The sequence below is a fragment of the Babylonia areolata genome, chromosome 11, assembly GCF_041734735.1.
Source record: "Babylonia areolata isolate BAREFJ2019XMU chromosome 11, ASM4173473v1, whole genome shotgun sequence".
In the NCBI taxonomy this organism is placed as follows: Eukaryota; Metazoa; Mollusca; class Gastropoda; order Neogastropoda; family Buccinidae; genus Babylonia; species Babylonia areolata.
In genome coordinates this window covers 42,062,249-42,085,198 of record NC_134886.1, presented here as the reverse complement: position 1 = coordinate 42,085,198, position 22,950 = coordinate 42,062,249, and the positions used below count along the sequence as shown (strand labels likewise).

Here is a 22,950-nt window from a genome sequence, read left to right as displayed (position 1 = left end):
CTCTCTCTTATCACTACAACATATGACTTATGAGTGCTAGTCAACAGGTCATTAAACTCGACAACTCTCTCTTATTACTACAACATATGACTTATGAGTGCTAGTCAACAGGTAATTAAACTCGACAACTCTCTCTTATCAATACAACATATGACTTATGAGTGCTAGTCAACAGGTCATTAAACTCGACAACTCTCTCTTATCACTACAACATATGACTTATGAGTGCTAGTCAACAGGTCATTAAACTCGACAACTCTCTCTTATCACAACAGCATATGAGTGATAGTCAACAGGTCATTAAACTCGACAACTCTCTCTTATCACTACAACATATGACTTATGAGTGCTAGTCAACAGGTCATTAAACTCGACAGCTCTCTCTTATCACTACAACATTAGAGTGCTAGTCAACAGGTCATTAAACTCGACAACTCTCTCTTATCACTACAACATATGAGTGCTAGTCAACAGGTCATTAAACTCGACAACTCTCTCTTATCACTACAATATTTGAGTGCTAGTCAACAGGTCATTAAACTCGACAACTCTCTCTTATCACAACAGCATATGAGTGCTAGTCAACAGGTCATTAAACTCGACAACTCTCTCTTATCACAACAGCATATGAGTGCTAGTCAACAGGTCATTAAACTCAACAGCTCTCTCTTATCACTACAGCATATGAGTGCTAGTCAACAGGACATTAAAGTCGACAGCTCTCTCTTATCACTACAACATTAGACTGCTAGTCAACAGGTCATTAAACTCGACAACTCTCTCTTATCACTACAACATTAGACTGCTAGTCAACAGGTCATTAAAGTCGACAAATCTCTCTTACCACTACAATATTGGAGTGATAGTCAACAGGTCATTAAACTCGACAACTCTCTCTTATCACAACAGCATATGAGTGATAGTCAACAGGTCATTAAACTCAACAGCTCTCTCTTATCACAACAGCATAAGGACACAAAGTCAATCATCAAACTCAACAACTCTACCTCTCGTATCATAACAACTTCAGGTTGACAGCTAAAAGGTCATTACATTGAACCACCCTCTTTCTCTCATTACAATAACTTCAGGGCACTTGTCAATAGGCTATTAATCTCAACAACTCTTCCTCTCTCACATGACAACAACTTAAGAGCGTTAGTCAATAGTTTGTTCAACTCAAAAACTCTCGTTTTATCACAACAACATAAGGGTGCTAGCCAACAGGTTGTTACAGTCAAAACCTCTCTCTCTCTCTTTCTCTCATCACAAGAACAAGAACACCACCATCAACAAGACAGAACACCAGTGGGTCAAGGGCACAGACTCACCAGGCCTCCGGAGCGCCCCCAGGCATGAGGGAGGGGCCGTAGCGAGCCCCATCTTCACCCCCCGACACCCCGCTCCCAACAAACAGCATGCCTTTCTCCTGCAACGACTTGCACCGTCGCTGAAACAAGACAACACATTTTACTGCATTTGCTGGAAAAAACACAGCACATTTACTGTGCATTCACGGACACAAGACAACACATTTACTGTGCATTCACTGACACAAGACAACACATTTACTATGCATTCACTGACACAAGACAACACACTTATTGTGCGTTCGCTGAAACAAGACAGCACATTTACTGTGCATTCACTTACACAAGACAGCACATTTACTGTGCATTCGCTGAAAAAAACCACAAGCATATTTACTGTCCATTCATTGAAACAAGACAGCACATTTACTGCGCATTCACTGACACAAAACAGCACACTTATTGTGCATTCGCTGAAACAAGACAACACATTTTACTGTACATTTGCTGAAAAAAACACAGCACATTTACTGTGCATTCACTGACACAAGACAACACATTTACTGTGCATTCACTGACACAAAACAGCACATTTAATGTGCATTCACTGACACAAGACAACACATTTACTGTGCATTCACTGACACAAGACAACACACTTATTGTGCATTTGCTGGAACAAGACAGCACATTTACTGCCCATTCGGTGAAAGAAGACAGCACATTTAATGTGCATTCATTGAAACAAGACAGCACATTTACTGTACATTCACTTACACAAGACAGCACATTTACTGTGCATTCACTTACACAAGACAGGACATTTACTGTGCATTCACTGACACAAGACAGCACATTTACTGTGCATTCGCTGAAAAAAACCACAAGCATATTTACTGTGCATTCATTGAAACAAGACAGCACATTTACTGCGCATTCACTGACACAAAACAGCACACTTATTGTGCATTCGCTGAAACAAGACAACACATTTTACTGTACATTTGCTGAAAAAAACACAGCACATTTACTGTGCATTCACTGACACAAGACAACACATTTACTGTGCATTCACTGACACAAAACAGCACATTTAATGTGCATTCACTGACACAAGACAACACACTTATTGTGCATTCACTGAAAAAGACAGCACATTTATTGTGCATTCACTGACACAAGACAACACATTTACTGTGCATTCACTGACACAAGACAACACACTTATTGTGCATTCACTGACACAAGACAACACACTTATTGTGCATTCACTGAAAAAGACAGCACATTTATTGTGCATTCACTGACACAAGACAACACATTTACTGTGCATTCACTGACACAAGACAACACATTTACTGTGCATTCACTGACACAAGACAACACACTTATTGTGCATTCACTGACACAAGACAACACACTTATTGTGCATTTGCTGGAACAAGACAGCACATTTACTGTGCATTCACTGACACAAGACAGCACATTTACTGTGCATTCACTGACACAAGACAACACATTTACTGTGCATTCACTGACACAAGACAGCACATTTACTGTGCATTCACTGACACAAGACAAGACATTTACTGTGCATTCACTGACACAAGACAGCACATTTACTGTGCATTCACTGACACAAGACAACACATTTACTGCGCATTCACTGACACAAGACAGCACATTTACTGCACATTCGGTGAAAGAAGACAGCACATTTACTGTGCATTCGGTGAAAGAAGACAGCACATTTAATGTGCACTCATTGAAACAAGACAGCACATTTACTGTGCATTCGCTGAAACAAGACAGCATATTTACTGTGCATGTGTGTCTGTATGTCTGTGTATGTGTGTGTGTCTGTGTGTGTGTGTCTGTCTGTGTGACTGGGGGTCAAGCAACATCTGTGCGCAATGTTAAATGGCAATCATTAAATTCAAAAATATAATAATAAATCTGCATGAATGGTACGTTTAATTCAGACAGTGATTGGAAATATCCCCAGAAACCAGGTTGATAATAAATGGAATAATTATGCATGATTTAATTACATAACACAATCTGCTGATAAGAAAGAATTCCGTTTAATGTCCTGTTACACATACTGGTGACTGCAGACATCTAGTTAAAGCATTAATTTATTTTCAACTTTGAAAGTTGTCAATTTATGCTGAATGTTTCCCGTACAGTACACACATACGCGCACACACGCACATACACACTTTCACTTACTCGCATGCGTACACAGTAATTCACCCCCTCCCCTCCACCCACTTGATTTTTTTCCCTACCCTAGTCTAATATCACTTTCAGTGAAAAGACGTTAAACTAAAGAACGAATACACACACACACACACACTTGCATTTTTTTGTTTATCATCTCCACCCAAAATCCATAGATCCACAATACTAATGTCATCAAAATGTACTTAAATCACTGTCTCTCATGCACACACACATATGCACACATGCATACCATCACACAAATACATATATTTACACACACACACGAGGAAGCACACTGAAACACACAAAAACAACACATCACTTACGATAGAATCTCTGTATTCTGAATTTCCTCCATCAATGATGATGTCACCTTTCTCCAAAAGTGGAACCTGAAAATTTTGAAAAAAAAAAAAAAAAAAAAAAAAAAAATCAACACAATTTTTCATTCCTTCTGTAAAGTATCTTGTGAGACTAATACTGATAGCAGTTTCAGTGCTAACATTAACTCACTCAGTACGGCCAGTCCTCTCTTCTCCTCTACACAGACCCCTCAGATGTCCAGTGGGTGTCTCTATGACCCAACCTTTAGCTTCGGTCGTCAGAATTGTGGTATTCTTTGTCAACATTCACCTCTTCAGTGTAAGAGCCTTCCACTTGTAATATTTTGATGGTTGTAGTTGGGGTGAAACGCTGTTAACGTCGTCTCTTTCGCCGTTCGTATGGATAGAGTTAAGTCAACGCTTGAACAAGACAAGAAGGCCAAAACATCTGCTCCAATTTGTTCTCTCTTTTTTTTCCTTTTTTTTTTAATTTTTAAAAATGACACTACTGTGGGAGAAAAGTAGGAAAGTTTTGACTGTATCTGCTGCTTGCAAAAACAGGCATACCTTCCCACTCAAACACAATTATACACATGTATGTGTGCACACGCTCAAACACACACACACATGCATTCATATATATATATATATGCATGCACACACACACAAACACACACACGCACGCACACACATGCACACACACGTACGCACACACACACACACGCACACACACACACAAGCATACACTCGTCTATACACAAGCACCACACCAGTGATATGAAAAAATAAAGCACTTTGACACTGCTATGAAAGTTTCCTTTATGAAATTACATTTAAAGTAACATACTTAGGGCTCACTAGTGCAGCCCTTTGTTATCCTGCCTCCTATCCAAGTCCACAACTGGACAAAAAGAAAAACCCCTAGGGGGCCCCCCACTCTGCGCATGTTCAAACACTTCCTCTTTTGAGGATCAAACTCTTTATGATGACAAGTGTCATGGGGAGACTGAGACCTTGTTATCTATGTTAATTTGGTATTGGCAGTTCGAGTGCAAGGCTCTCCTACACCGTACAAAGCTCATGATTTATTTACATGATTTCTGATTCGTCGCTCGACTAACTTTGGCCTGTGTGATGAACTTCTCTCATTGATATAAAATATTTTATTCTTATTCTCCTAAACATGAAGGCACAGATATATAATATATGCACATGTGCGCGCGCACACACACACACAAACACACATTATAAAAGGGACATAAGCGCAAAACATATACTTTTGTGATATATATATATATATATATATATATATATATATATATATATATATATATATATATATGTGTGTGTGTGTGTGTGTGTGTGTGTGTATGTGTGTGTGTGTGTGTGTGTACACACACACACACACACACACACACACACAGACATGCACTGACTAATTCATTACTCAACATTGACAGAACAAAAATATAATGAAAAAGGTTTATCCTCTTAAGATTTCCATGCACAAACACTCACACACACTCAGACACACACACACACACACAATCACATACATGCATGCTTCACACACACTCACATACATGCAAGCTTACACATAATACACACACACGCGCACACACACACACATACATATGTACACGCACACACACACAAACCACCTTCATTACAACTTAGAAGAGAATAAGTGACTTGACATTAAATCTAAATATCACAGTGATACGCTCACTTCTCGGCAACCTTAACAGATGTCCATTCTTTCATACATATATAAAAAAAACATCAATGAAATACTAATGTTAAAGTCAGCAGGGCATGACATTCACTCCAGTATTGTTGTACTGGGTGAAGTATGTATTGATCACTCAGTGCAATTGTCATCAGCAATATTCTTCACAGCTGTGCACAAAGTGGAATCTCTGACTAAAGGACAATGGTAACAAATGTATGTGTGGGGTGTGGGGGTGGAACTGTGTCTCTGGTAGAGGACTTATACATTTACAAGTGAATGTCAGAGTTGCAGCCCATGAACCAGTAAGAAGAAAGAAGATGAAGAGGAAGAAGAAGGAGAAGGAAGAGGAGGAGGGGCAGCAGCAGCTGAAGAAGAAGATGAAGAAAGAGGAGATGGAAAGAAGAAGGAAGAGGAGGATGAGGAGAAGAAGAAGAAGAAGCAGAAGAAGAAGAAGAAGAAGCAGAAGAAGAAGAAGAAAAAATCTAACCAGATCATGTTGCTTACAAGCTACAGTTTCATACTGTACAAATTAAAGCCCAACAGACTGCACAGGGGTTATTTCAGTGCTTAATACCTGTCAGTTCTTAAAACCAACTGAAGGGAACTGAAAATAATGTTGAATGCATGCATGTACATGCTCATACGCACACACACACACACACACACACAAATGTATATCAGAGTGGATTTTATTACAAAATTTTGCCAGGAAAAACTTGTTGATGATCTGTAGCCACCAAGCCTCCATTCCATGTAACCAGTAGGACAACCCAGAAGAAAAAGAAGAAGATAACAAGCCTTTCAAAACAAGCACCAGAAACATACAAGAAGACCACCAACACAACAAAACGAACACCACAAACAAACAAGAACACCATTAAACGCCACAAACGAACAAGAAAACTACAAAAACTGCAAACAAACATGTAGACCACCAACACCACACACACACACACAAAACACACCACAAACAAACAAGACCATTAACACCACAAACAAAACAAGAAGACCACTAACACCACAAATAAACAAGAAGACCACTAAAACCACAAACCACAAGACCACCAACACCACAAAACCAGTCCAGTTCAGTTCCAACAAATCCACACACACATACACATATGCACACACACACACACACACACGCTTCACCACATCTGCTAAGCAGAGGCCTGACCAGCAGTGTAACCCACCGCACTCAGTCAGGCCTTGAGTGACAAAAGAGGAAGAAAAAAAAGAGCATAAACAAATACAAACCACCACAAACACTACAAGAAGACACCGAACACCACACACAAACCATAAGACCAAAAACACCACAAAACCACCGCCACAGACAAACAAAACCAACCAACCAACCGCCACACACCACCCACCAGCTTGTCAATGAAGTCGTCTACAGCCTGGCCAGCCTTGACCAGCATCATGACCCTGCGGGGCTTCTTCAGCTTGCTGACCATGTCCTCCAGGGAGGTGGCCCCCACCACCTTGGTGCCCTTGGCCTCGTTCTTCAGGAAGTCCTCCACCTTGGACACTGTGCGGTTGTAGGCCACCACCTGTGGGGGTGGGGGTGGGGTGGGGGGTGTCACACGGGGCAGTGTCAGATTGATGCATCAATCTTGTATTGTACTGTACTGTATTGCATTACTCTTTTTGTCACAACATATTTCTCTGTGTGAAAGTCTGCCCGCTCTTGCCAGGGAAAGCATGGTCACTTCATTGACAGTGCCCGCCCTTTCCTAAAAAAAAATTTTTTTTTTTGGGGGGGGGGGGGGGGAGGGGGGGGGGATTTTTGGTCTGCCTGCAGTTTTTTTTTTTTTTTAATGTTTTCCTATCGAAGTGGATTTTTCTACAGAATTTTCCCAGGGACAACCCTTTTGTTGCCGTAGGTTCTCTTACATGCACTAAGTGCATGCTGCACATGGGACCTTGGTTTATCATCTCATCTGAATGACCAGCGCCCAGACCACCACTCAAGGTCAGTGGAGGGGGAGAATATACTGGTGACTATGGGATTTGAACCAGTGCACTCAGATTCTCTCCCTTCCTAGGCAGACACGTTACCGCTAGGCCAACACTCCACAATTTTATAGTTTCAGTTTCCATTTTAGTTTCTCAAGGAGGCATCACTGCATTCGGACAAATTATATATATTCGGACAAAACATACATATATATATATCTGTGATATAAGCTGAGCATTGGCCAATCATATATGCACCATGAACAACATGAAAAATGTTTTTGAAAGATGCCCCACCGGCAGCATAACCCATCGCACCTAGTTAGACCCTGAGTGCATGTTATATATGTATATATATATATATATTTTTTTTTTGCTGCCCCATCATCTGCACCGTTTCAGTGACATTACTCCCACGCCGCTCATTTAGATTCCCCCATACACGGCCACACCTGGGTTTGTCTGTCACATTTCCAGCATTGGCAGTCCACAGGGAACCATCGATGTTAGGTCGCCAGGAGGCCACACACCAGAGGAGACCCTGCACTGCTGCTGAGTCACTTCAGTGGTGTTAAGTGGTGCCTGTTCTGATTTAACATACTTAGGACACCACCTACTAAGCCACCTACTAACGACAATAATGGCTTAGTCGCAGAGCCGGACTGAGTGAACGTCCCTCCCAGAGTGGAGACTGCCACTACGTCCCTCTGTTTAACAGCCCCCCATGAATCTGCCGACACTGAAGACATTGACAGGACTCACCCCAAGCACAGAAGTGGAGGGGCATCGAAACTGAGGTCACCATGAGAGCAGGGCATGAAAGGCCACAGACTCTGAGACTGTTTTGTGTATACTGATGACGATGGAGGAGGAGGATGACGATGATGATGCTGCTATGGGGGTCCACTTTGGTTTGGGACTGCATGACAAGGCTGTACTCTACGCTTCCTGTCATAATGATATCCCGGCGTTAACCAGGCCCCAGAGATACAGACACTTGCAGTGTTGGTCAAGTAACTGGAGCAACACACCCAAAGACGCATCCTTGAAGTGGATGACACTCGACTGTGTGGTCCCAGTCTCCCTATTTAAGCCCACAGCACACTCAACTCTGGGTAGGAGCCAGCCACGGGACGAAAAACTCACCTCTGCTGGGATTCGAACTTGTGTCCTCCCAGCCGTCAGTCCACGACGCTAACCACTTCGCCACGGCGGCTGGTGCATGTTATATATATTTGTGTACCTATCAGACTGGATTTCTACTACAGAATTTTGCCAGACGACAACCCTTTTGTTGACTCAGGTTATTTTTCATTGTGCCAAGTGTGTGCTGTACACAGGACCTCGGTTTATCATCTCATCCAAATGACTAGACACTCAGTTTAATTTTTCCAGTCTTCTTCTTCTTCTTCGTTCGTGGGCTGCAACCCCCACGTTCACTCATATGCACACGAGTGGGCTTTTACGTGTATGACCGTTTTTACCCCGCCATGTAGGCAGCCATACTCCACTTTTGGGGGTGTGCATGCTGGGTATGTTCTTGTTTCCATAACCCACCGAACGCTGACATGGATTACAGGATCTTTAACGTGCGCATTTGATCTTCTGCTTGCAGATACACACGAAGGGGGTTCAGGCACTAGCAGGTCTGCACATGTGTTGACCTGGGAGATCGTAAAAATCTCCACCCTTTACCCACCAGGCGCCGTCACCGTGATTCGAACCCGGGACCCTCAGATTGAAAGTCCAACGCTTTAACCACTCGGCTATTGCACCCGTCATTTTTCCAGTCAAACTTGGGAGAAAGGGCGAGACCGGGATTCAAACCCAGACCCCTCCAGACGCTCTACTAGCAAGTGAACGTCTTAACCATTCTGCCACCTTCCTCCTCAATGAACTATATAATTATTCTTAACATGTGATGATGATAATGCAGGTTCCTCCGATCAATGAGAAGGTGGTCTTTGATGACAAGCCCAATGGTGGCTGTGCAGGCCAATTTCTTAGCAACAGACCCTGCTCAGAGGAAAAGGAAACCAGTGGGCATCGATGCAGAAACACAGGCGACATTGCTATTCATGTTATTTTTTTGTTGGAGATTGCAAAGCTATACTCATTAAAAGCTGAATTTAACAAAACTGCTATTCACAATATTATACTGTCACTGTGCATACATACATTTGTATATATACACATACATTCTCACTCACTCACTCATTTATTCCTGTCAAACACAATGTACATACATTCTATCCATGCTTATCCCATAATATGTTCAGCAAACTGTACGTTAAGAGACTGGACATTTAGCCTGGGTATTTTAATGAATGGTTGCCAAATCATCAGTGGTGCCCTTATGATCTTGAGACTAAAGGGATAGAAGACAACAATGATGATGATGACAATGACAGCAACGAAGAAGAAGATGAAGGAGAAGAACAAGAAAAACAAAACAAGAAGAACAAGAAGACCTCAATAACTCACCACAAACCCATGATCATTCATGTTGAGGATGAGATTCTGGCCCATCACGGCCAGACCAATCAGAGCAATGTCACCCCTGACACAACAAAGAGTCATTCAATAATCAATAGCAAGCAATAATGTACACACACACACACATGAATACATCCCCTTCAAACACACGCATGAATACATCCGCTCCACACACACATGAATATATCCCCTACACACACACATGAATACATCCGCTCCACACACACACATGAATATATCCCCCCCTGAACCCCCCCCCCCCACACACACACACAAACAGACACTTACTAGAAATAAGTGTTGTGTGAGGTAGTGTGAAATGGGGTGGGTATGGTGTTTAAGCATGTGTGTTTGTGTGTATACATAATTATAAGTGTGTGAAACAGAAATGGATTATTTCATTATCATGCTAATTTTGTGAGTACATAATTTATTAATTATGAAGATGCATGTATACCGGTAACTGTGTTTTTTTTCTTTTTCAAATGGCTTAAAGCAAAAAAATAAAATAAAGAAATGAATAAAAGCATTTGTTCCTTATTCAATTACTACTGTGAAATATAAATTTGACTTCCACACACACACACACACGCACACACACACTGGTCAGCTTATTGTGTGGTTGGTTACTTCAATTCTGTTACTTTGTTTATTCCCTGCACATTCTCACTTTCTTTATCCTCTCACATGTATGTAAACATACATAGTTTGAGAACACACACACACACACACCACACACACATACACACACACACCCGCACACACTTCCTTCCTCCCCTCCCCCCATGCCCCCAGCCTTGTCCAAAATCAATTTAGAGAATAGATGTTAAATTAATTACCAACCCACTCTCTTAATTCAATGCCATCTGATTATGCACACATACACACAAGGTTCAATGTTGACACTCACCTCATGGTGATAAGGTGACTGCATGTGTGTGTGTGTGTGTGTGTGTGTGTGTGTGTGTGTGTGTGTGTGTGTGTGTGTGTGTACAAGTGTATTATATGTGTATACATGTATACATGTATGTATGTGGTAGGTGCATGTGTTGTTTTTTTTCTTTATCTTTTCAAAGCTTGCACCAGATGTTAGCATGAAACAGCAAAATGTATAAACACAGGGATTAAATGCTGTGTTTGTTGTTTTTTCAAAGTTTGCTGATGTATTTACAGTTTTTTACTGTTAGCAATACAGTTGTATGCATGTTTGCATGTGAACCATGCATTTAACAGTAAGATGTATACCTTATTTACTTGTGTGTGCACCCTTTCAAATGGGTTGAAGTTCTTGCGAGTTATTTTCAAAATTAGAATAAATGTTTGACTTCATTTCCCTTCTCTCAAACTCTCACTGGGCACTCTCTCTTTTTCCTGCACTTGCATATATATATATCTACACACTCAGACTACAGTAAACGAGCTAATCAAGTGCCCCCAGGCTACACACAAATATTGACATAAGACGGGTTTGACATACTGACAGCCATCTGGTATGCCTGTGAAATTCTCTGCTCCCTTGCTATACTAGACTATGATTCATGTCATCCACTGATTGCAAATGTCTGCATCACAAACATTCCCAACATTATGCTGTAATGCACAAATCTTAATCAGCACAGATGGATACACTGCTCTGTGACTTTCAAAGTTATGTCTCTGACATCATGGTCTAAGTTATGGTACTGATTACAAATACATTCTGAAAGAGTAAAGTTCTCCCTTTCTCTTTCTGTCACCTTTTTCTCTAACTTTCTCACTCACTGTTACTCTATCAAAAAATGTACAGAAATAAGCTTTACTTTCAGTTTTATCATTTTCATTACTTTCTGGTTTCAAAAATTAAAAGAGTGCAACAGGTCTGTTTACTTGTTAATATCAGTATCTTTCTGTGTATACACAGAAAGAGTTTGAGAGAGAGAAATAGAGATCTACTGTGCTGTATGAATGTTGCACTGTGAAAGACCTGACAAAAATGTGCAGTTTATCATGTTGTAAACTGTGTGTCCACAAACTATGTCCGGTTGTTTCAAAAGCTTTTTCCTTTTGTAATATATAATTAATTAAAATTTAAATCTTTCAAGACAGAAAACAGTCAAGTCTTGGTTGTTTTAAATTGTTGGGGAAAAAATATGTAAAGGGAGGCTTTTCAATATGCTTTTCTATAAATTCATTAAAACACAATCAAAAACAAAAACACCACCAGCACATGTTTTCATACTTATCAAGATTAAATGGCAATGTGTCTCATCGTCATACACACACACACACAAACACACACACACACACACAGACACACACACACTCAGAGGAACACACACTCATAAAACTCCATCCCCACACCCTGAACCCCCAACAAACACACCAAAGAACTGTGACAAATTCACAATATATATACATATCTGTGATGAACAGCTATACCACACCACAGGCACATATTCATTCACCGTGTCACAATCAAGGCACTCGTCCATATCACAGCACAACAGCTCAGTCACTCGGAATCCCTTTTGCTCAGCAGCCATAAACAGCTTTAAGTGCGATAAAGCACTGAAAAACCTGGGGACAACTGTGAATAAGCAAAAAGGGGGACAGAAAGGTGGGGGTGGTGTTGGGGGGTGGGGGTGGGGAAAGTTGGGGGGTGAAGAATAGGGCTGGAAGAAGCTGAAAGAGAAAGACAGACAGACAGAGAAACAGAGAGAAAGAGAGAGAGACAGGCAGACAGTGAGAGACAGACACAGACAGACAGTAAGAGAAAGAGAGAGAGAGAGAGAGAGAGAGAGAGAGAGAGAGAGAGAGAGAGAGACAGAGACAGAAACAATGAAAGAAACAAAGAGAGAAAGAAATACAAAGAGAGACATAGAAAGTGAGAGAAAGAGAGAGAGGGGGGTAAACACAGACTGACAGAGAGAGAAAACAAGATCAAGAACAAATTGTTTTAATTGTGTCTGTAGGCCTGTGACCCATTGCAAACATTGTATTGTATTGTATTGTATTGTATTGTATTGTATTGTATTACTCCTTTTGTCACAACAGATTTCTCTGTGTGAAATTCGGGCTGCTCTCCCCATGGACAGCGCATCAGTACACTGAGAGGGCCAGCCATTTTTTGGTATTTTTTCCTGCCTGCAGTTGTGTTTTTAATGTTTTCCTATCGAAGTGGATTTTTCTACAGAATTTTGCCAGGGACAATCCTTTTGTTGCCATGGGTTCTTTAACGTGCGCGAAAGTGCATGCTGCACACGGAATGTCGGTTTATCATCTCATCTGAATGACAAGCGTCCAGACCACCACTGAAGGTCTAGTGGAGGAGGAGAAAATACTGGCAACTCTGCTGTGATTCGAACTAGTGCACTCAGATTCTCTCGCTTCCTAGGCGGACGCGTTACCTCTAGGCCATCGCTCCACATTATAAACATAATCAAATATAACAGAGAAAAAATGTCATCTATCATCCTATCAATCGAAGATCATCAGAGTGGACACTGCTCCGACAAACCAGCTGTTCAGTTAAATGATTACGTGCTATAAGGTCCACAGTTTAGGTCAATACATCACAGATTTAACAGTTTTCACCCTATTCTACAATGCCTGCACATTCTGACACGTTCAGAGTACGATGTGGTTTGTTTCCATGGATTTAAATTTCTTTCATAGCCAGAAGAGAAGAGGTATGCAAACTTGGTGCACAGTATAGTGGTGGCAGATTTGCGCTTTGTCACTGTGACAGCCATGCTTACACATGCGCACAGATTTTCCACCTTTTTCAAATTCATGAATTACGCATACACTGAAACAGCGTACTCAGGCCACAGGCAACTGGGACTTGGTAGAACAGCCTTTGCAGCAGTGTTTGTCCTTTTTTCTCTTTTTTTTTCTGGTGTGCAAGAACATTGAGAACAATCTCGGTGCAGTTTGCAAAGAGGGTTGTGATGCACGGAACAGAAGAAGGGAAGGGAATTCTGTTGGGGTGTAGGGGCACAGAGTGTCAGACAGAGAGGGACTGAGAGAGGGAGAAAGACAGAGGGAGAGAGAAACTGAGAAACAGCAAGAGAGAGAGAAGGGGGGGGGGGAGAGACTCAGATAGAGAGGGGAAGAGACTGAGAGAGAGAGAGAGAGAGAGAGAGAGAGAGAGAGAGAAAATGGAGAGAGAGAGAGACACTGAAAGGGAAAATGGAGAGAGAGAGAGAGAGAGAGAGAGAGAGAGAGAGAGACAGAGAGAGAGAGAGAGAGAGAGAGTAACAGAGAAAGAGAAACAGATGGTGTGAGTGACAGAAAGACAAAAAGTAAGAGAAAAACAGACAGACCAGCACACAGCAGTCACTAAGAGAATTTCTCAATGCTAAGCGGTCAAGCGTGGCACAGTTATAAAGAAACAATCCTGCTGGTACTTTATACCCATGCTCCCCCACTCCACATGTAAACATGAACTGTGCGTACAAATACAAGTATACACCACACACTACCACATATATCATGTAGACATTGTGTGTGTGTGTGTGTGTGTGTGTGTGTGTGTGTGTGTGAGAATGCATGTGTATGTGTGTGCGCGTGTGTGTGAATGCATGCATGCATGTGTGTGTGTGTGTGTGTGTGTGTGTGTGTGTGTGTGTGTGTGTGTGTGTGTGTGTGTGTGTGTGTGCAGTTTGTGTGTCCATGTAAACATGCAAGAAAGGATGAAAAAAATTATTTTCAATGCTGACCCATCTTGATCTTCCTCATTTCAGTTAAGAGACTTTCGCTAACGCTGTTTTATTACCTGCTATATGTTTTTTTAATGTTTGACTGATTTATTCAAACAATTGTGGAATTATCTTGTTATGTCCCTCCTTCCCTCCCTTTGTTTCTTATTTTATATATCTTTATTTATCATCATCTTTTTATTTTCTGAAAACAGGTGTAGCATTTTGTTGTGGATGTCAGTGATCGTGTTTTAGTTTGAATGGAGCATGCACTCTTGTTTAAATGTGTTGTTGTGCAACTTTTATGTTACAGTTTGCAGTGATGTGCAAAGAGGAGTGAATGAACAGCACCACAACTATTTCCTGTGTATACAATTTTTTTTTTGGGGGGGGATGGGGGTGGGGGTGGGGGTGATAAACATTTGGCAAAATAAAATAAAAAATCTTTGCTGCTTTGCCTGTTCATCTTTCAATCCACCATACATGTACAGCCCTCATCATCCTCACTCTCTCCCCCAACGTAATGCCAGCAGTCTACAGGGAACTGTTAACCCCTTTACTACTGAACCTAAATTGGTGAAATGAGAAGAGCAGCATGAGCTCAGAGTGCATTATATATACAGTTTTTGTGAGCACTTTTTATTCAGTATCATTTATTTTGCTGATCAAAAGTTGAAAAGGTAAAGTAGTCCCAAGAGAAAGGAGTCCAAACACAGAATGATGACCAATGTCTTGACCCATATGCTCTGTCTAATCTCTGTCAGGTGACAGCCCTTTACTGACAAATATACTCATCAGCAGCACTAAAGGGGTTAATGTCAGGTTGCCATGCAGCTCTACCTGCTGTGCTGCTGAGAAACTTCAGCCTTCAGCAGTGCTTGTTCTAATTCACCACATTAATTATGCAAGGTATCACCTGCTATGTCATCAACGGAGACAGTAACTGCCGATGGACCAGTGGCAATGTGCCTGACTAGGAAGTGACTGAGTGTCCGTGGGTTTGCATCCCAAATACTGACCCCCCGTCCGCTAGACCTTGAGTGATGATCCAGGTGCTGGTCAATCAAATAAGATAATAAACAGAGGCCCACTGTGCTGCATGTACTTTGTGCATGTAAAACTAAAAGAACCCCCAGCAACAAAAGGGTTGTTCCTGGCAAAATTGTGTAGAACAATCCACATTAACAGTATGAAAAATACAAAAAATTGCTGACAGACAGACAGACAGACACACACACAGACAACAGACAGATAGATATATACACAGACAGATAGATAATGTATGGGTGGCAATGCACTCTCTCCAGAGAGGGTAGCCCCAGTTACTCAAAAAGTAATACAATGCAATGCAATACAAAGCAATACAATTCAAATTTACAATACAATTGCTACGTCATGGGGCCTGAACATCATCCCCGCAAGTACACCCCTCAGATAACAAACGTGTGACTCTGCCAACATGAAGACTTTTACACAGACTCTCTACAGATTTGAGGAGAAATCAGAACTGAAATTACTATCAGAATATGAAGAACCACAGAGACACTAGAAATCCTTTTTTTCTCTCTCTCTTATCAGTATGTACAACAGCAACAATGATGATCCCAGTGAGATAGTTCTTTTTCTTTTAAAACTCTAAATGACACGGCCAACAGAATGTTAAATTACACATGTTGGTTTTGATTATGTGCTGAGTGTGGATCTGTCGTATTGATCTAGAAAAGAACCTTCTTTGCAGGGGACAAAATGAATTCTTTGTGCCTTCTGATGGCATCTGAAGCCACTACTTCATTGTCCTCATAGTCTGTAGTATCAACCACTGCCACATGGCAGGGTTGCTGGTTTTGTTGCTGTTGTTATTTTGTTGTTATTTTTTCTTCCTCCCATTTACTGTCAGTGCAGCCAATGTGTAATATCAGAGAACTTGTTCAAAGCACAAAGCCCCTATTTTTATTCTGATTCTTTCTGTTTCCAGTTCATACCCTTTTTTTCTTAAAAAAAAAAAAAAAAAAAAAAAGAAGAAAAAGAATTACCTACACATATACGCATGTAGATTGTATTACACAAAACAAACTTAAATTATGTTAGGCTATGTTTTTTGTTTCCTGTTTGTTGCTGTAGTTGCTGTTTTTACGTTTTGTTTTTTTCACTGCCATTGGGAAATACAGTATCCCCTCATGATAAAGAACTGACAAAAATCAATATGTTGTTTATGGCTACTAAGCTTGACGACAAAGAAGAAGAAAACCTTTCTAATTTTATATGTTTAAAAAAAAAGAAAAAAAAGGACAGATGTGACAACAGGTGAGTAAAGACATTATCCATTCATCCTGAGAAAGTACAAAACACCACAGGGCATACCATCCCATTTTCCTAATATTCTTATCACAGACCCATCAGACAACACAACCAATCAGTTATCCAAACACAGGATAGAGGAAGGAGGATGTGGGTCTGGATGAGGATCCTCTTGACCACAGCCAGCATGTATGTGTACACACCTACACGGACCCATTCTGGGATTTACATCCTGGTTCCTGTTTCTCTCCCTCCCACCCTGTGTGTGTGTGTGTGTGTGTGTGTGTGTGTGTGTGTGCACGCACGAGCATGTGTGTGTGTGCGTGTGTGTGTGTGCGCTTGTGTGTGTGTGTGTGTAAATGTAATTTTATGTATGTGTGTGAATGTAAATGTGTGTGCGCGCATGTGTGTATGTGTGTGTGTGTGCTTTATTTCATACTCATAGGCAAGCAAAGTGTTCCCCAGGGTTAAACCCCTCCAGCTCCAGTATTTGTACTTTGATCCATGGATCCTCCTAAGAATTTAGAATACGTGATTACTTAACTCCTCTGGGATGGTCCCAGCAACTGATGTGAAAAACCATAAAAATAAAAATTTTAAAAATGAGTAAAGTCAGTTGTAAGCATCTGGCAGCCACTGTGACACCAAGCGACCCCCCCCCCCCCCCCCCGCCCCAGTTGCATATTTTATTTAACTATAAAAAGAAAAGAAAAAAAAAAATTATACGTCAGTTGTAAACTTGTACATTATCACTAGTATTAGTAAATAATTAATATTTTACGGTTTTTGACGTTTAAATCTTAAAAGGATGTAAAGAAAGTTCTGACATGGAGTTCCATTTTCTTTTGCCCTTGGAACACAGCAGCACAAATGCACCACGGCCGTGGTCCGATAGACCATTGGATCATCAGGCTGTCACTCGACTGCACGAAATAAATCATGAACAGGCCATTCAGGAGGAACGCGCATGGTCCGATGTCGAACTATCGTCTGCTACGAAAGAGGAAAGACGTCCAACCAGCATTAAAATAATTCTTTAACAAACTACTTACTGCGGAGAAGACATGGTGAGTTTTTCAGAATAACTGAAGAAAAAACACAAGATGCACGACGGCCTTGTCCACAAATGACTTGTTTCCCCCTTGGACGGAGCGTGAATTAAACTGCCGAGTCACACAATCCGGCTTTTCGCACTCGGTCGATCTTGAACTGACTCAAACCTTGACCCTGTTCTCATTCAGTCCAGCCGGGATAAGTTGCACAATATGAGGTCCTGCGCAAACTGGCGACAAGCCACTTTCGGTATCTTTCCACTGGACGACCGCATGGTTTGGCTACTTTCGGTATTTTTCCACTCGCTTTACCCGTTGTAAATTACGTGAACCGAGGCATTCATTCACCCAAACCACTCTTGCTCTCTCGTATAACCTTCCATATAAGACTTAGTTTGCTATTGTCTTTCTGTAATGTTCCCATGTACATGAAACATTGTACAGGTGGAATAAAATAAATATTATTTGTCGAAAACCTAGCCAGCTGAAGTAGTTTCCCAGACACAACAGTAAAATATTTTGTTATAAACTGGATGAAAGACAGATGGTCGTACTAGACGTTTGTTTCGACTTAGTTCAAAATGAATGGAATTTCAAAACCTTTGTCACTAGTAAAATATTGACTGGGTATTATTTTCTGAGACAGATGGATTGGATGAATTGTATTGGTCCTGGCTGAGTCAGCAGTCTAAGTTTAGATGTTTCTATAATGTGTGTGTGTGTGTGTGTGTGTGTGTGTGTGTGTGTGTGTGTGTGTGTGTGTGTGTGTGTGTGTGTGTGTGTGTGTGTGTGTCCAGTCAATGTGTGCGTGTTACTCGATCTGTGTACGCCGTGTCTGTGTGCGCGCGTGAATGTGTATAATTATGTTTGTGCATTTGGGTCAATGTTTTCCGCCTGCATGTATTTGCTCCAAAGAGCATCGCAGTTGAGTCAGATGAAAGACTGTGAATACTATTTTGTCAAACCGATCAGGATATTGAATCTTTTAAAATAATGTGATTCAAAACTGAGCATGTTTACTTTTGATTTTGTTATCAGTATATCTTTGGAGGTGATATCATCTCAAAAAGACAGAAAGCAGATGATTGAAGGGAGATAATGAACCTGGCAACCTTCACGTTTCATGAAACAGGTCTGATTAATTAAGCGCATTGTGTTACGCTCACAGACTTTTAAATGAAAATTATACTTTTAAGTCAGTGAGTTACAATGCTGGTAATTTAAGACATCTGCAGGGCAGATGTGGTGCAGCGTATATGGATTTGTCCAAATACAGTGATGTCTGCTTGACTAACTGAACTGAACAAGGTCTCAACGTCACTCCCTCCATACTGGTATGAACATGGAGGTGTGCACCCAAATACTGTAATAATTAAAATCAGTTCTACTTCTGGAACCAGCCTTACTCGTCAAGTGTTTATATGGTATGCTTGGTACCGTGGTACCTGTAGTTGCAGCAGCAGAAGATAGCAGCATTAGTAGCAACAGAAGTAGTCTGCGTATTGTTGGCTTGGAGATGATTGATGCCAATATTGGTCTGATTAGTTAATGCTGATTCTTCTTCTTCTTCATTCATGGGCTGCAACTCCCATGTTCACTCATATGTACACAAGTGGGCTTTTATGTGTATCACTATTTTTTGTCCTGCCATGTGCGCAACCATACTCCGTTTTGGGGGGTGCGCATGCTGGGTATGTTCTTGTTTCCATGAATTTCAGGAACTTTAACGTGCGTATTTGATCTTCTGCTAGCATATACACACAAAGGGGGTCCAGGCACAAGCAGGTCTGCACATATGTTGACCTGGGAGATTGAAAAATCTCCACTCTTTACCCACAAGGGGCCGTTACAGAGATTCAAACCTGGGACCCTCTGCAGATTGAAAGTCCAACGCTTTAACCACTTGGCTATTGCGCCCGTCTGATTGCTGATGAATTGCTCTGCCAAATTTATTAGCCATTTAGCAAATAAAGGAAAAGATCAATTAAAAACAAGTGATGGACTGTTTCTCCAGCACTGAAACAGACACTCACGACTGCACGGTACTCTGTGCGTGAGTATGTCAGTGCATGAATATGTATGCTTGACTGTACATTTGGCACCCATGTAACGTGCATATCAGTGTCCATTCATCTCAATGTGTGTGCTGCCGCTGGGGTTGGTGGTGTGTGCACGCACCACTTGTTCAGTTTCTGCGGCGTTTACAGCTTGTGGGCACATGTGTGTGTGTGTGTGTGTGTGTGTGTGTGTGTGACTGTGCCAGTGTCACTGTCACTGTCGCAATCTACACCACTGGATAATATGTGGGTATGTATTTGTGCACTATTGTATCACAGGGGTGTGTGTGTGCGCGTGTGTGCGCGCTCACGTGTGTGTGTATGTGCATGTGTGTAACAGTATGTAAGTGTAAGTGTGTGTGTGTGTGTGTGTGTGTGTGTATGTGTGTGTGTGTGTGTCAGTGTGTGTGTGTGTAGGAGGGTGGAGGATATAGTTATATATATCTGTCTTTAGAAGTAGGTGCTGAAAGAGATGACAGGCATGACACTTGCATGAAACCAGCAATAGCTATCAGAACAAACAAATATGGACAAACAGGGAAACCAGAAACCAGAAATTCATCGTATTTCTTTGATATGACTGATAGGCCTGAGTAATGGCAATAACTACGCAATATGTTACACTGCATGATTTCCCTTGATTTCAATATGTATGGTGTATTGCTGTAATATCTGCAATGGCATACCTGTGATAGACCATTGCATGGGTTTTCTAACAGCACATTTTTTTCCGAAATAAAATAAAAAGCACAAATTGCTACCCATCTCTTTAGCATACATATGTATCTTATTCCGTGTGAAAAAAAGAAGAAGAAAAAGAAGAAGAAAAAAAGGCAACAGAATTCTATTTTTTCTTGTGGAAATTCATGTTTTCATGATGAATTTCCTTTACTCTTTGAGTGCTTTACAGTTCAATGCAGCATTGATTTTATATTGACGTTAGAGCTATATTGACCCAATATTTCATGCAAGTGTGTATGAATATCACAGATGTCCTTTTCTTCATATATATATATTACATTTTTTTTCTAGATTAAAATTCATCAGCAGATCTTCAGTAACAATTGTCTTCTCAATTCATTTTTTGTAAAAAAAAAAAAACAACAACAAAAAACAAACAAACAACCCCCCCCCCTCCCAAAAAGAAAATCATTGATTTTCCAACAGCACAGTCTTATTCTCCAGTGTTGAAAAAATAAATGGCTGTGTTGCTGCTTCAGAAAAAGAGAACAAAGGGCATCGAGTCAATGATGTCATTTTCTTTACTTTCAAACCACCACCACCACCAAAAAATAACCATGATACGCACAGCGATCAATGGTGTGTTGATTTCCTTGATAGTAAAAGAGAAAAAAAGAAAAGAAAGAAAGAAAGAAAGAAAGAAAGAAAAGCACACACTCTTAGGTTCTTTTCTTTCAAACTCAATCACACACACACACACACACTCACACACATAGAGAAAGAGAGAGACAAGGATAAATAGATATAGATGTTTACATAGATATACATACATGTTTGAGAATTTTTCATATTCATTTAAAAAATGCATACTGCATACCCAGTCATCACCAAATTCATTTCCTTCATGATAAAGTAAACAACAACAACAACAACAACAAACAAACTAAACTAAACTAAAATAAAATAATAAGAAAAAGATTTCATTCTCACATTACAATAAGCTGTGTTGCTGCAAAATTCGGCAGTGGTGTACCAATGTTAGGCCATTGCATCGATTTACCAGGAGCACAAGTTGTTTATTATGTCAACCACTCAAAGGCTTAACAGGGCTGTTTTCAAAAACAAAAACTAACAGTGCAATAGAAAAATAACTCCATTTTAATTCACACAGTCGTCACAAAACTTTTTTTCTTCATGTCAAAAAACAACAATAATAATAGTAATAATAATAAAACAACACCGAAACACTGCATGCATATTAATTGTTGCATTTTCCATGTCCTTCATTAAGCTTTTCAAAATGTTTCAACGATCCACACCCACACATCAACACCCACCCACAAACACCCCACACACAACCCAAAAACAATACAAAAAACTCACATGCATACCCTGTCATAAGCAGTTTCATTTTCTTTATGTATACATAAAAATGAAAAAAAAGGCCATAACTCTCATCACTATAACCTGTGTTGCTGTAAAATCTGCACTAATATACCGATGATGGGGCTATTGCATAGATTTGCCAGCAGCACAAAAAATGATAAATAAATAGGATTGATTAACAACAGGAAAATGACCCTCTCCATACAGGTATCAGTACATTGTCTATTTTCTTTATTGCAAAAATCCACAAAAAAACCAAAACAACAAAAAAAAAACCAACCAAACAAAACAAACAAACAAACAAACAAAAACAAAAACAACCAAAAAACAACAACAACAAAAACCCACCACACACACAGAGTTTCAGTTTCAGTAGCTCAAGGAGGCGTCACTGGCTGCGTTCGGACAAATCCATATACGCTACATCACATCTGCCAAGCAGATGCCTGACCAGCAGCGTAACCCAACGCGCTTAGTCAGGCCTTGAGAAAAAAAGGGTAAATAAATAATAGATAAATACATAAAAAAAAGAACTACTACAACTAATAATAATATGTATAAGGCACAAAAACTTGATGAAGTCAACTATAAGCGTACATGAATAAATAAATAAATAGATAAATGAATAATATTTTTAAAAAAAGTAATAATAATAATAATAAATAAATAAATAAATAGATCAATAAATAAATAAAAAAGACAACAATGATGATAAATAAGCAAATAAAGGTAAAACATGCAGACTGGC

The 22,950-nt window shown here is 40.4% G+C and overlaps 1 protein-coding gene across 2 annotated transcripts in view; it reads right to left on the bottom strand.

The window, feature by feature from the left end:
• LOC143287742 (6-phosphogluconate dehydrogenase, decarboxylating-like) overlaps positions 1–18,237 on the bottom strand; it is a 38,128-nt gene extending 19,891 nt beyond the window's left edge. For both annotated transcript variants that reach the window (XR_013055992.1, XM_076595993.1), the window contains exons 1-5: positions 18,079–18,237; positions 10,038–10,113; positions 6,968–7,147; positions 3,863–3,928; positions 1,332–1,450 (exon numbers count right to left, since the gene is read on the bottom strand). Coding sequence is in view for 1 of the 2 variants with exons in the window: in XM_076595993.1 (XP_076452108.1) it covers positions 1,332–1,450; positions 3,863–3,928; positions 6,968–7,147; positions 10,038–10,113; positions 18,079–18,092 (455 nt within the window). In the remaining variant the exon portion in view is untranslated. The remainder of the gene's footprint in view (positions 1–1,331; positions 1,451–3,862; positions 3,929–6,967; positions 7,148–10,037; positions 10,114–18,078) is intronic.
• Between the last annotated feature and the right edge of the window lie 4,713 nt (positions 18,238–22,950).